The sequence below is a fragment of the Blennius ocellaris genome, assembly GCF_963422515.1.
Source record: "Blennius ocellaris genome assembly, chromosome: 17".
In the NCBI taxonomy this organism is placed as follows: domain Eukaryota; kingdom Metazoa; phylum Chordata; class Actinopteri; order Blenniiformes; family Blenniidae; genus Blennius; species Blennius ocellaris.
The window spans coordinates 6426999-6440038 of record NC_137666.1 but is presented as its reverse complement, the minus strand read 5'-3'; the positions used below and the strand labels follow the sequence as shown (position 1 = coordinate 6440038).

General features: G+C 40.3%; 1 protein-coding gene across 2 annotated transcripts in view; it reads right to left on the bottom strand.

Annotated features, from left to right (window-relative positions):
* Window positions 1-11438, bottom strand: part of lingo2b (leucine rich repeat and Ig domain containing 2b) — a 47147-nt gene extending 35709 nt beyond the window's left edge. Inside the window, exons 1-2 of one of the 2 annotated variants that reach the window (XM_080513356.1) lie at window positions 11157-11171; window positions 10616-10688 (exon numbers count right to left, since the gene is read on the bottom strand). In XM_080513356.1, coding sequence (XP_080369482.1) covers window positions 10616-10635 — 20 coding nt within the window. In that variant the 5' untranslated portion in view covers window positions 10636-10688; window positions 11157-11171. Of the gene's footprint in view, window positions 1-10615; window positions 10689-11156 lie in introns of both variants that reach the window. The other variant, XM_080513357.1, reaches the window with a different exon arrangement.
* Between the last annotated feature and the right edge of the window lie 1602 nt (window positions 11439-13040).

The window sequence follows — 13040 nt, the reverse complement described above, 5'->3', positions numbered from 1 at the left end:
TCCAGAGACCTGCCTGTTTCTGTTTTCTCATCTATCAATTGGAAGGACGTGTGCTATTATTTGCTTGAGACATAACTGAGGGCTGAGCATCTTTATATATAGCAGGAAGAGTGACAGACACTTCTAAACATTTTGACTTTTAGCACCTAAAAGATGGTTTTATTCAGTCGTCACGGGGAGAAGGAAGAGATTCCGCAGGCGACATGGACTTACATTAAGGCCACAACGTGGTACATTACTGCAGGGCTTGAGATTGGTCAGTACAGTGTTTGAATGTCACCACATGTGGTGATTCATTGGGAAATAATTGATGATTTAATGTGTGGTTAATCAGTTCATCATGCATCACTACGTATGCTATTAATCAGGCTAACTGTAACTCACCGTGAGAGATTGATATGACACACATATTATAGGCTATGATATAGTGGGAATCGCAATGACTTATTCTTGTTTATGGAGAATTTAACCAATTAACAAATTAGCTGATTTTAATCAAATGCTAAGCTACAACGAATAATACCTTTTAATGGCAGAGAGCATCAACCCGACCACAGAATCGCAAAATAAAACACTGAATCACGCCCTGGAGGAAGAGTGTTGAAGTGCTGAAGGCCGCCATTGATGTTATTGTCCAATGATTTACTACGCAGGTGGTGCACATGCTCAGTGGCAGTGTTTCAGAAAAGTTGAGTTTTCTCGCATTTCTACAGGGGCGGAGGCAGAGCATTTTCAAAAAGTAGCATTTTCCCGCCTTTCCACATTTTCTAAAAGTTCCACTTCAGGAGCCGTTTTCAAAAAAGTTTTCAGTGGCCCCAAGCACCATTTCCATATAAATGGACACCCAAAAAACACAACAAAAGTTTTTCTTTTTCACTTGAAGACATATAATAGCCTAATACAAGCTTGCTGTTGTCACCAAGTACTGTTTAATCAGCTACATTGAGCTGTAAGTATAAAAATATATATGATGTGTGTGTGCATCAAATGTCTCTATCACAAAATATTCAATAAGTCACTGGGACCTCAATGCACCTTATATGAGGACTCTTTATTGTATTTATGATATTTATTATGTGGTTTGTGTGCACTTTTTCTATGCTATGGTTTTTAAGTTCGTATGTCTGTGCATACATGACTATTCAGAGTTGGCTGATTATTATGAAATTAAGTGCTACCAAAATAAAACTTGTTTTATTTTAAGTTTGTAGCAACTTGATTGAAGCCAAGCCATTATTAAGAATAAATAATGTACAATAATAAATTGTAGAAACACCAAATAAGTAACACTTTCTATTCTTTCTTATAACCTCCCATTAGTGTCACACTAAGCTCATGCTGTATTTAATGTGAAAAATCTACATTGATGGAATTCTTCATAGTGAACACATGCTTGTAATTTGCAAAAATTACTTTGAACAACATCAACTGATAATATTACTAATTCACCAGTGGCTGTACTTATATAACTGCTAGCAGACAGCTCCATCAGCCCCACAGGAAACCATTCATGTCATGTTAAAACTGCCCTCGTCCATTCATTGTGACTAAATTCAGATGGTGGGAATGTGTGAGAAGAGTGCAAACTTACAGGAAATTATATTTGTAAATCATGATTTGCATTGTGTGTGTGTGTGTGCACGCACAGCAGGTTGACACCAGTGCAGTTTATTGATTTTGTGATAGATGGCTGCGATATTCCAGGCCTTCATTAGGAATCAGTCTCATGCTGTCGTCCGCAGTAACATGATATGATCCACTTTAACTGATTGCATATTAATTTAAAAAAACAAAACAAAAATTGATCGACCCTGTTTGTGTGGAGGAGGGAAATAACCAAGATGGATGTGGATTACATAAGTATGAACACAGCGTTATTTTCATGCTCTGAACGAGTATGCACGACACTGATGATGATTATGATGATGCCGCTGCTTACGATTATTGCTCTGGTTATGGCGAGGATTATTTGAAAAGCTTCAGCTGATTGTGATTCCCACATTTCCGGTCATGTCCCTCCCCATTCCCATTCACACGTTATTCCTTGATCTCTAACACCGCCAGGAAATATTAATGCTGGCAGGCTTCAGATGCTTCCTTGTGATGAAAAACCCATGTGGGTCACACCCTAGTGTGTGTTTATGAGCGAGAGAGAGAGAGAGAGAGAGAGAGAGAGCGAGAGAGAGAAAAAGAAAAAGAGAAAGTGAGAGTGCCTGTGAGAAGAAGGCTGCACAACACACACCTGAGCGAGAAATAGGCGCTTTGAGTGCTGCGGCATAATTCTGCTCTTGTGAATTTCCCACGCACCACTGTTACATTTTAATCATGCACTGGAGACGGGGGAACCTTGAGTTTGTTGAAACGGACGCCTACAGAAGCCAGCATCTGCAATGCTAATCACACTCCAGCAAAGGGCCCCACAGACTAGCCTCGTCTTCCCTGTCAAACTTAAAATTCGTCTCCCCATAACAACCGCGCGTCCCGGGTCTCGCTGCATGGCTAATGTGTTGTTTGGGCTTCGTACGTCTGGCTGTCCTGCTACTTTGGACAAATCTGTATTCTGAAAAGCGGCGTGCAGATTAAAGTATTGGGCATGCTACATGCTCCAACAGACTGAAATCAGTTTTACTCCACGCTCTGTGCCACAAGTTTGAATCTATCGCCCGTATTCGGGTGCTTTAACACCTGTTGGTGTGGAGAAGCGTTGTGCAGGAAGTGTGTAAATTTGATGCGCTGCCACCGTTGGGAGATGTTCTATGTTGTTTGGCTCTTTCAATTAGATTTCCAATGACGTGCAGCTGCAATTTCACAAAATGTTGACAGGTCTTTTCACTTGTAACGTGTGGAAACAGTAGCTTTCCCCGCTACACTTCCAACACAACAAAGTAGAGCTGTGAAAACCCCAAAACTTCCATTGCACTATGGCCGTAGTGAAAATTCTGCCATTTCTGTGTAAAATGATATCGTTTTCAAAAAGAAGTCATGCAAACACAAAGGTTTTCGGGAAGGAAAACTCAAAAAATGAGCCGTTTTTCACTTGAAATCCTGTCGTGTAAACCGGATTAATAAAACATTTCTATTCAATATTCTTTTCCAAAGACAGAATTCCATTTCTTTGTGTTTGTACGGATATGAATCATCGTCTTCTGGCGGATTGGACGTCACCCACTCATTCTAACACAGTTTTCGTTTGGACATAAAGCCTAAATGAGCCTTTAGCGGTTCGCTAGTTACTCACAAGTCATTTACATAATTAGTGCTGTCAATCGATTGAAAAATTTTTACTAACTAATTGCAATATTTTCTGTAATTAATTGCAATTAATGGCATTGTTTTACTACTGAAGAGCGAAGCTTGTAATGGATATTTATTCAGGGAAAACTACAGAATTAATGTAGACTCAACACACAGAGACAATATTTTAATTCAAAGACTATTTTTAGAACGTACTTTTAGCTTTGCATGAAACCGTTTCTCTCTAAGATCAGCAAAATAATAAAAACTAATTAATTCATTAATACACATCTAACATCAGTCTGGGTTTGGTTCGAGTGCAGGTCCACCACTTTTGACAATTTGAATATTTCTAGAAAAAAATTTCTAGAAAAAACTTATTACATGAACTAAGTGACAATAATAGACTGTAATATCCAGAGAGAGACACGAGATGGAGGGAGAGAGAGAGAGAGAGAGAGAAAGAGAGAGAGCGTGCGAGAGCAAGAGAGAGAGCATACACACTTGAGCACACACTCCTACATGCACACATACCCACACACACACAGTGTAGAGGAAAGCCAGGGAAAGAGAGAAAGAAGAGAAATTTATATTTTACCTGCAAGTATGTCTTCCAGTTTTAGCAGTTTGTCAGATGGCAACCTGCTGTTTTGCTGCAGAATTACTTTGGTGGTCGTTAAATTCGGCTTTTCAAAGTAAAGCTAATGACTTTCACTTTCTCAATCATCCGTCAGGAAACTTTTTAATAGTGAAACTTGCTGCTCTGTTGTGACGGTGGTGCACCCAGAGACGCTGCACATCCGGTAGGGGAGTAAAAAACAAAACAACAACAAAAAATTAAACGGACGTAAGCAAAAGTGCTTTAATTATGTACATTTTTTTTTTAAACAAATTAAATGTTTCAAATCAATTAATTAAATTAACGCATTCTTTTTGACAGCCCTATACAGAACTGTTCAAGTTCAGGTCTCTCAATGTGCTTAAAGAATATATGATGAAGCATTTGTATATTATAAACTGGTCCTCAGCAAATACAATGACTTAATCTCACCACTTACCCACATTATAACTGGCGTTAACCCTTTAAAACTCTTTTTTATGGGGTGTCTGTGTGGAATTCACCCTTGTATTCTCATACTCGAAGTCTTGGGTTGAGTTAAGGGTTTCACCAAATCATGCTTAAGGGATTTTGGTCATTCATTTGGTTGTTGTTGTTGTAGTGACTGTAGTTGATGTGTTTGAAGAATGGTAGTGAAATGGTAGAGGTGATTCTCCCATTGAGTTAGATGCATCACTATATTTTCAGATATTTAGTATATTGACTTTTTTTTTTTGGCAGCGCTTTCCTTTCGACCCCCCTATTCCGTATGGGGATATGATGAAGGAACGGATTGCACTCACACGTGATATTGATGTCTAGTGTCCAGAATGTGTTGTTGTGCAGCTCGTGTCACGTAGCGCTTTGTTTGCATGCAACGATGAAAAGCGTCAAAACAACGGGCAACAGAGAGGAAAAAGATGAGAGTCAGCTGTGAGGCTTTGTTATCGCAACGTGCAATCTGTTGTGCATGTTTGAGAGCTGGAGACAAAAGCAGTGAGGAATGCTGATTTATGCAGCTGTTTCCTGTTTGAGCTGCAGCCGGTGGAATCACTGTCCACAGCAACATCTGCAGGAACACAGTGGGGACGGGGAGGGGTGGGAACAGATACCCACTCGTCATCAAGCTGATGTCGGAAATGATTTAAACTGAGCACCAGGCTTGTTCTAACCTTCAGATATTCTCAGTTTGTGGTTCACATAATTCAAAATTTGTTAAATTTTCTCTTTGGAAACTTTGGATAGATTTTAATACTGCCACCCAGTGGCCAAGGGGGAAACTTAAATTTTTCTTTGATGAAAACAGCAAATTTTTTTTTATTTTTGGGGGGGATTTGTACAAAACTGCTTCTGTTGTTGTTTAATAAAAAGTCAGATCTTACTTCTTTCTTTAAGTATCTATAGACTTAGACATTAAAATACACTTCTTCAAATTGATTCTATAGCTCAACTGGTGCAATGTTAAAAATTGTATTGGCAATAATAAAGTAAAACTAAACATTGTGGAAAAAAAATATTTTAGATTTTCAACAGATTTTAACAAACGTGGCAATTGCTTCAATAACAAGTCTAGAAAAGATTTTGAAATCATGTTTACTTACCAGATAAGGGACACAAATAAGACCAGGTTGATATATGGAGAAAGCACATGTCAGGTGAGTGAAATGGTCTGATCCAAGCTGTAACTCTTGTTACATGTCCTGTGTGGGATTGCTGGTAGAAACACAGCCACGAATGTATTTCTGGTTCAGAAACACTTTCACAGTTTGCAGAAAAGCAGAATGCCAACGTTTCTCTGGAGACCGAGTTTATTCCCGACCACCTCAGGAGGAGTCTCCGGCGCGGTTTTATATAATCAATCTCTGTCCGACAGCAATCCTGCAACCTAAAACAGGTTTGAGTGTCAGTTGTAAAGTGATTCTCTCAAACTTGAGCATTTCGACCACCTTTTGGTTTCCACTGGTTGCACCCACGTATTTCTCTGCTGTAAAACCTCTCAGCTACATACAAAAATCTTCCGCCCATACTGCATCTTTTAATCAAGAATCTGGGTCATCTTCATTTTTTTCAAGCATTTAATCAGTTTTGGGGAAAAAAAGTTTTGATAACACCACTGGTGGCCCCTGTAGGTATCGCAAGTTTCTATCAAATAATTAGCAACACTGGTAATACACCCACAATTTTGGCAATTGTGTTATTAAATTGTAAATCAGTCTTAATTTATTTGACTTATAGTGCCACATTTTTGCCTTGAAGTTGGCTTTCCATGGGGAGGTGTGGCTTAAACTACACCTTGCCGTGAGTGTGAAGCTGACTTCAACACTGGAAAGTCAATTATGAGGCTAAAGGTTAAACAAAAAATTTGGCATGGACATTGTTTAAATAAGTGCTGCATAAATGTGGACAAGATATTGTTGGAAGACATTCAAGTTAGCCCATGTTGGTATGGAATTATTCTGCTGTTTGAATAAGTGTTTCAGGCAAATTAATCTTTGTCTCGTTTTTAAGTCAGGTTTGAGATTCGAGAGTTGTGTGCTCCCCAGGGGATTTCATGATTTCTGACTTTTATGACTTTGGGAATGGCTGCTCTACAGTATATTTAGCTTTAAAGACCATGAGTTACAACACCATCTTCTATTCTGTCCAATCAGAAGAGGAGAGTCTTTCTTGCTAATGGCGTCAAAAAGCAAAAAAACAAAACAAAACCAAAAAAAAATCAACATTTCAAGGTTTGATGCAAGTTGCTTTATTATTCTTGCTTTGAGAATTTTCTGTAGGTGATGGAGTGAAATCAGAATGGAATAGATTCTCGGCTGATAACTACAACTCACACAGAAACCAGCAAGCCTAAAAAGGCCGGAAATTAATTAGGAAAATTGTGTTTTTTCATGTTTTATGTCTGATAATGCCCCATTTGGGGGGGGTAGGAAAAAAAACATGAAAAAATCTTTCAAAGTATTAAGATTGAAACTGGCATGCAATTGGATTATTTTTTGTTATTACATGGAAACAGATGGCAACTTGTAGTCTGGCACACTTGTGTGTTGCTGGAATGCTCCAACATGTGTTATATAGGAGGTGGCTGCTGAACAGCATTTTGTTCTTCATTTATACTGTCGAAAGATTCCACTCACACAAGATAATTATGAAGCAATTACAGTTGCTCTGTGTAAATTTGCCAAGAGCTGCATTAATAATGGGACCATCAGCAGCCAGCTGTTGTCGTATTGTTGCCGTAATGAGTGATTGTAGCTGCATGAGATGAACGCAGATATTCCAAGAATAGCCTCTACGGCTATATGGCGTATTGATCTCCAGATGAACTGCCAAGATGTGCTTCCATTAAGGATCGGTATGTTTGATCAGAGGTTTCCTTTAAAATGCCGTCCTACTAAGCCGGTCGTCTGCAGGAGGCCTGTAACCTGTTTTACAAATCAGCTGGATCGCATTAAGCCCGAATGCGCTGTCGTGATTATTACTTCCGAGCTTCATGAATGTGTGCAACTCTGATTGTCAACTGAAGTATCTGCTGCCGTTTCGACAAAAATAGGAATTCAGAAAAAAATAAAAAGCATAATCACTTCAATTCTTTTGTCTTGCATAAATAATCTAAAGTTCAACTAAATGATGCTGAAGTGGTTTGCAAATAAGTGGGATATGAAAAACAATAATAAAGCACAACAACACAGCAAGCATTTAATTCAATACTCGAAGAGGAAAAAAAATTGTTAATACTTAATTTTCTTTCATGTTGCTACAGGAGTGGTTCTGACTTGGGCACTCGAGTGAGTGCATCAACCAGTGATTGGCTTTACTGTAATTTTCTGGAAAATTAACAACGAGACAAAGAAGAAAATGCTTTTCTCAGAAGTTAATTCAAATGATGCTCTCAAAGCTCAGACGCTCTTTCTTTTGAAATCACCTTCATGAAATTTTTTTCATGCTTAGCCAAGAAAACAGACATTAGTCAGGGACAAAAATTCAGAATACCAAAGGAAGTAGGAAGGAAGTCGGGTGGTCCTTCACTGATTACAAGCAATCAAAACTTGCATGGTAGTGAAAACATAACAGCTGACTTTCTCGTTGCAGCAGCAAACTGTGAGAGAAAATGCTGTATCAACAAGGAGAGAGACACCGTGGATAAGGAAACGATATTTAAAGATGAACATATTCACTTTGAAAATGTCTAAACCTGCTCAACACGTAAGAAAAACCCTGAATCTTTGTTTGATACAATTAGAATTCTACGTCACTATGTTTTATTAACTGCAATGTATAACTGAAATTATAATGTGACTTGAGCGTGATGATGTTGTGGATTTGAATATAATGAAATTATCTCTAGTAGGACCTATCATCTATCCCCCATAAATCATAATTTACTACAACCAATTTCAGCAAAGTGCTCTTCAAATTTAAATTATTTTTCTTTTTCTAATGCTCTGCTTTGCTAATTTTACTTCTTTGCTGTTAACAGCAATTCCCCATCTATCTTCAACTGTAGCTCTAAGACAGTATTTGCCTTAAACAAGCTATAATCTTTTGGGATCATGAATTGTTGGTAATTTTACACCTGCTTAATTGTTGTACCAGCCGCTGCAGTTCTGGATGTGGGGGGGGGGGGGAAATCACAAAAGAAAACAGTTTTTTCTAATAGAAATTGACTGGAAATTAAGTTGATTTTGACGATTTACACATTACATTGAGGGTAGTTGTTGGCTCGAGGTTAGAGAAGTGGATCTGGAGTTTGCAGGTTCAAATCCCCACCACTGTGGGTCCCTGAGAAAGAGACTTTTGGCCACAGCTCCACATCCTCGAAATAGAACAGGACGATGTGTTAAATGGAATTTCCCCATGGGGATTAATAAAGTATGATTAGTTTAGTGTAGTTCACACCCCATAACCATGATACATGTGACAAACACAGAAAACCACAATCAGTCTCCTTTAATTTAAACCCTGGGATCATTTTACATGTTTAAGTCACTGTGATATCGTATTCAACTGTAATTTGTCTAGTTTAAGCAGGTTTTTTTTTTTTATGTGTTTTTAATGCTTTTTCTTCAAGTCTTTTTCTTTGGGACTGCCCTGCTGCGGCATAAATAACGTTGCCTCGCCTCACATTAAAGTGCTGCACACAGCCCCTCGCTCTGAGCCCCTGCCAATACGTCACACTTGTTGCTTTCAGCATTCGCTTCACAGCAGCACATTCTTACACAATCATTTTACCAACTGGTTCCAAGCCTAATTTCTTCCATTTGGTTACATTTCTAATCCAACACGGCTATTACAGGCAAGTAGAAGTGAAGCCGAGCCTGAAAACTCGGCTCATAAAATCCAAACACTGGCATGGCTTGTTTTTTCAAAATTATTGGTGCCATCTGAAAGAGAAAAAAAACAAAACTAAAGTGCCAAGAAGCTACCAGCTGGTTGGTGAGCTCCTCCATGGGGTGGGATGTTAACTCATTAGTTGCCTCACCATGATAGATATAGCTGCAGGAAAGGAGGGGGGGGGGGGCTCGAAGTACGAGGCTGCAGGAGTCGACAAGATGGTCACAGTTAGTGAAGGTTGATGATGAGAAAAAAAAGAAAGAAAAAAAAAGAGCATGGAATTGATGGTGGAAAACGCACTGATGTGTCCTCACAGGAGTTCAAACACTTTGGTGGACTTGATAATCAGCACGACCCCCCCCCCCCCCCCCCCCCGCCCCACCCTCCACAAATCCATGAGCCACACATCCCACTGAAAGGCTGGGAGAGGAAAGCCATGGCAAGGTGGGAGAAAACAAACAACAGAGGCTGGGAGTGGAAGTGAGGCAGGGAGGGGTTGAGGCGATCCCACCTTTCTCTCGCTTCCCTTCCATTATCCCCCCCCCACCCCCCACCCCCCCCCCCCCCCAACCCCCTCCTACACTCTCACCACCGCCACTCTCACCCCTAACGAGGGATAGTCTCTCATCTTCCTCCCCATCACCACCCCACCATCCTCCACCTCGCCGTCTCCAGGGACCAAACACACCCCTGACTGGTTGCCATGGAAACGCCTCACACACTCACTCTCATCCCCTGTATCTCTCTCCCTTTCTCTCTGTCTCTTTTTCTGTCTTTCTCTCTTGCAGCGGTAACGCCTGTATCCTCTCTCCTCTCCTCCATTAGCATCCCTCTCGGTTAGAGGCAGCAGGGGCGGCACTTGTCGAGAACCCGCGATGTATGACAGAATCTTCCCCGCACCTGAATTCATCCTTCTCTCTGTCTCTCTCTTTCACACCAACACACACACACACACACACACACACGCACATACACACACAAAACTTCCACATTCCCACTTTTTATTTTTAGAATCGTTGTGCACACACTCTGTCGTGCTCTCACTCACTTTGTGATTGCATTTCACGGCACTCCTTCTCTCCCCTCCTTTCTGAACTTTGCTCTCCATCACAAAGACACAAAAGACAGAGATTGAATTTGCACACAATTACCGCCACAGTCAATTAATGCCCCACCGACCTCAGATGAGAGACGGGTATGGAGGCTCCCTCAGCAGGAGCACAACTCATTTATAATTCAGTCCTGTTTGTCATTCTTAAGGCTGGGATCGGAGTGCCTAAAGTGGGGCTTTTTTGTGAGCACTCATCCGCATGAAAGGATATATATCGACGCTTATGTCTCACCCCTGTAAGGCTTTTAGACATCCTCTGAAAAAGGGGGAGTGCTGGGGTGCAAAAAGAGAGCGGAAAATAAAGGAGTGGGTTCCTCTGCTGCAAGGCGACTTTGACTCACTGCAACTTCATGCAGTGCATGTGTCATCCCCACTCCCTGCTGTGCAGCTCGGGGAGGGTTTCATCTGTCCACCCTGTGAAGCAGAGCTGGTGTCAAGCATCATGTCAAGCAGTGACAGGATACAATCTTTATAAATTAAAAATAAATAAATAAATTAAATACAGGTGTCACCTGGACTTATTTTATAAAAGATGAAGACAAACACAGTATGTTTTAATTCCAATTTTTTCACAGATCAGGTGAGGACCTTCATCAGGTTTCGCTATGTATTGGGAATCAATAGCCCCCCCCCCCCCCCCCCAAAAAAAAAACAAAAAAAAACTGATCCTCTCACCTCCTGCAGGTCGGGACTACGCCTACAGTCTGCTGATGAAACCAAGTGTCAATATCTTTTTTTTTTCTTTCCATGCAAGTCAACAGATGAGTGACATGGTGAAGAGTCTGTCATCCAGTCATCCATACATTCATTCATATTGGCAGCTGACTGACACCACAGCAGGGAGAAGGAGGAGAGGATGTAAAGCAGTTTCTGTGAGCTTACCTTTCACCTGCTCCTCCACATGCCAAAATCCAGCTCTACATCACTGAGTGGGAGTCCGAGGCGCGCACTCTGCCTGACGCACACGCCGGGAATGAAATCCTCCCTCTGAGTTGGACTCCTTCCACTCTGTCTTCCATGGGAAAACTACCCTCAGGTGGAAAAAAAAAAAAAAAAAAGCAAGGTAGAGAGAGAAGAAGACGCACCCCCCCTTTCCAATTTCTTCTGTCTGAGGTTGTTTTATGTGGGCCGGTGTCCGGTCAGAAGGCGGTTCATCCCTCCTGACAGCTGCTCCGGGTTTAACGAGGCACCGTGCGTAATGACTGCTGTGTGTGTGTGAGAGAGAGAGCGAGAGAGAGAGAGAGAGAGAGAGAGTCAATTCAGCAGCTACATACACACGCAAGACAGGATGGCTTCTTCCTTCACAGTAAAATGTTCAAATAATAGCTGTCTTATAGATGGGAGAATATATCAGGGGTGGACACATAGCCTATTTCTTCTTCTATTTTTAGGTCACTGTGAAATGAGCGAAAGACTTAATTCATATTTACTAGAGTGTTTGGTGGAATTGGGTCATTTTTCTTATCAATGAAGTCATTAATTAAAATTATTCAATGGCAATTAAAAAATATATTAAGCCAGTGCTGTAGTGAACAGTCTTGTATCCTGTCTTTATACATCATGAACTAAGATGGCAGATTAACAAAAGGAGTAGAAATAAAAAACATTTTACACTTACATTACCAAAAGTATGGTATACTGGTATAAAACAAAACAGACTCCCAAATCCATCTACATCAAAACTGTATACATTTGGATGCAAAATCATTTTATTGATGTCAGTGTTAACAGCTGAACTGTCTGTATAACAAAACTCAGAAACAGAACTAAATGTAGACCGGTACATGGTCTTGTGTAGAATTTTACTGAAAAGTTCAGATAAATCAAAGTGTCTGGCACCTGCAACTTTGCAAATGAAATATGACCCACTCTGGCTGATCAAACTGCCCTTTTTTAAATTTAATTTAAGACAAACACAGAAATCCACACCCTCACTGTTAAAACTATTAGCTTTTTAGCCTTGAATACCTGGAGAAAAAACACGCTCAGAGATAATGTGCACATTTAATTCAACTAAAAATGCCAGATTGCCTGAAAAATTACTTATAGATGACTTAGTAAACATTGCAACAAAACACCAGAGAGATATCTTCATTCTGCAGATCATTCTGTCTGAGAGCATTTTCATGCAAACACGTTCACCCATGCACAGGACAGACACACAGCAACAAGAGAAAGAAGCTTTACAGCACAGACTAAGAGATATTCTTCTGGAATCACAGCAAAATGTCACATTAGCATCAATTCAAAGGGCTTCATAGTCCACCCAGCACTAATCAATTCACCAATCAATTCCTGTTGAAACAAATGAATTGTTACATCAGAGCAGGACAATGCCGCCACTCCCAGATAAGATTATCTGGGTTTTAAGAAGAGGTCGATATCTGGCTCATGTGTCACCCTGGTCCGATCTTTCATGGCTCAAGATGGATTTGATATTTGATTTCACACTTTCAATCAAAGACTAACACCCCCGTCACTTGCGCGTTCGCACCTGCATTAACATGCGTTCTGAGCGATCTTATTAAAATAGGACAGACTGGAGTACTTTATTATGCTCGTGCAACTGGGAAAGATGCATACATTTCTGTTAACAAAGAAATAATGTTTGCAATATGTGTATTGCACGAAGAAAATAATCAATGAATGAATATTTGGATGCATGAGAACATTCGGTCCTTAAAATTGATGCATAAAAAGAAGAACTTGACAAGCAAATGGATCTTAATGGATTCAAGAAAAGACCGTGCGTCGGAGCATCTTCAA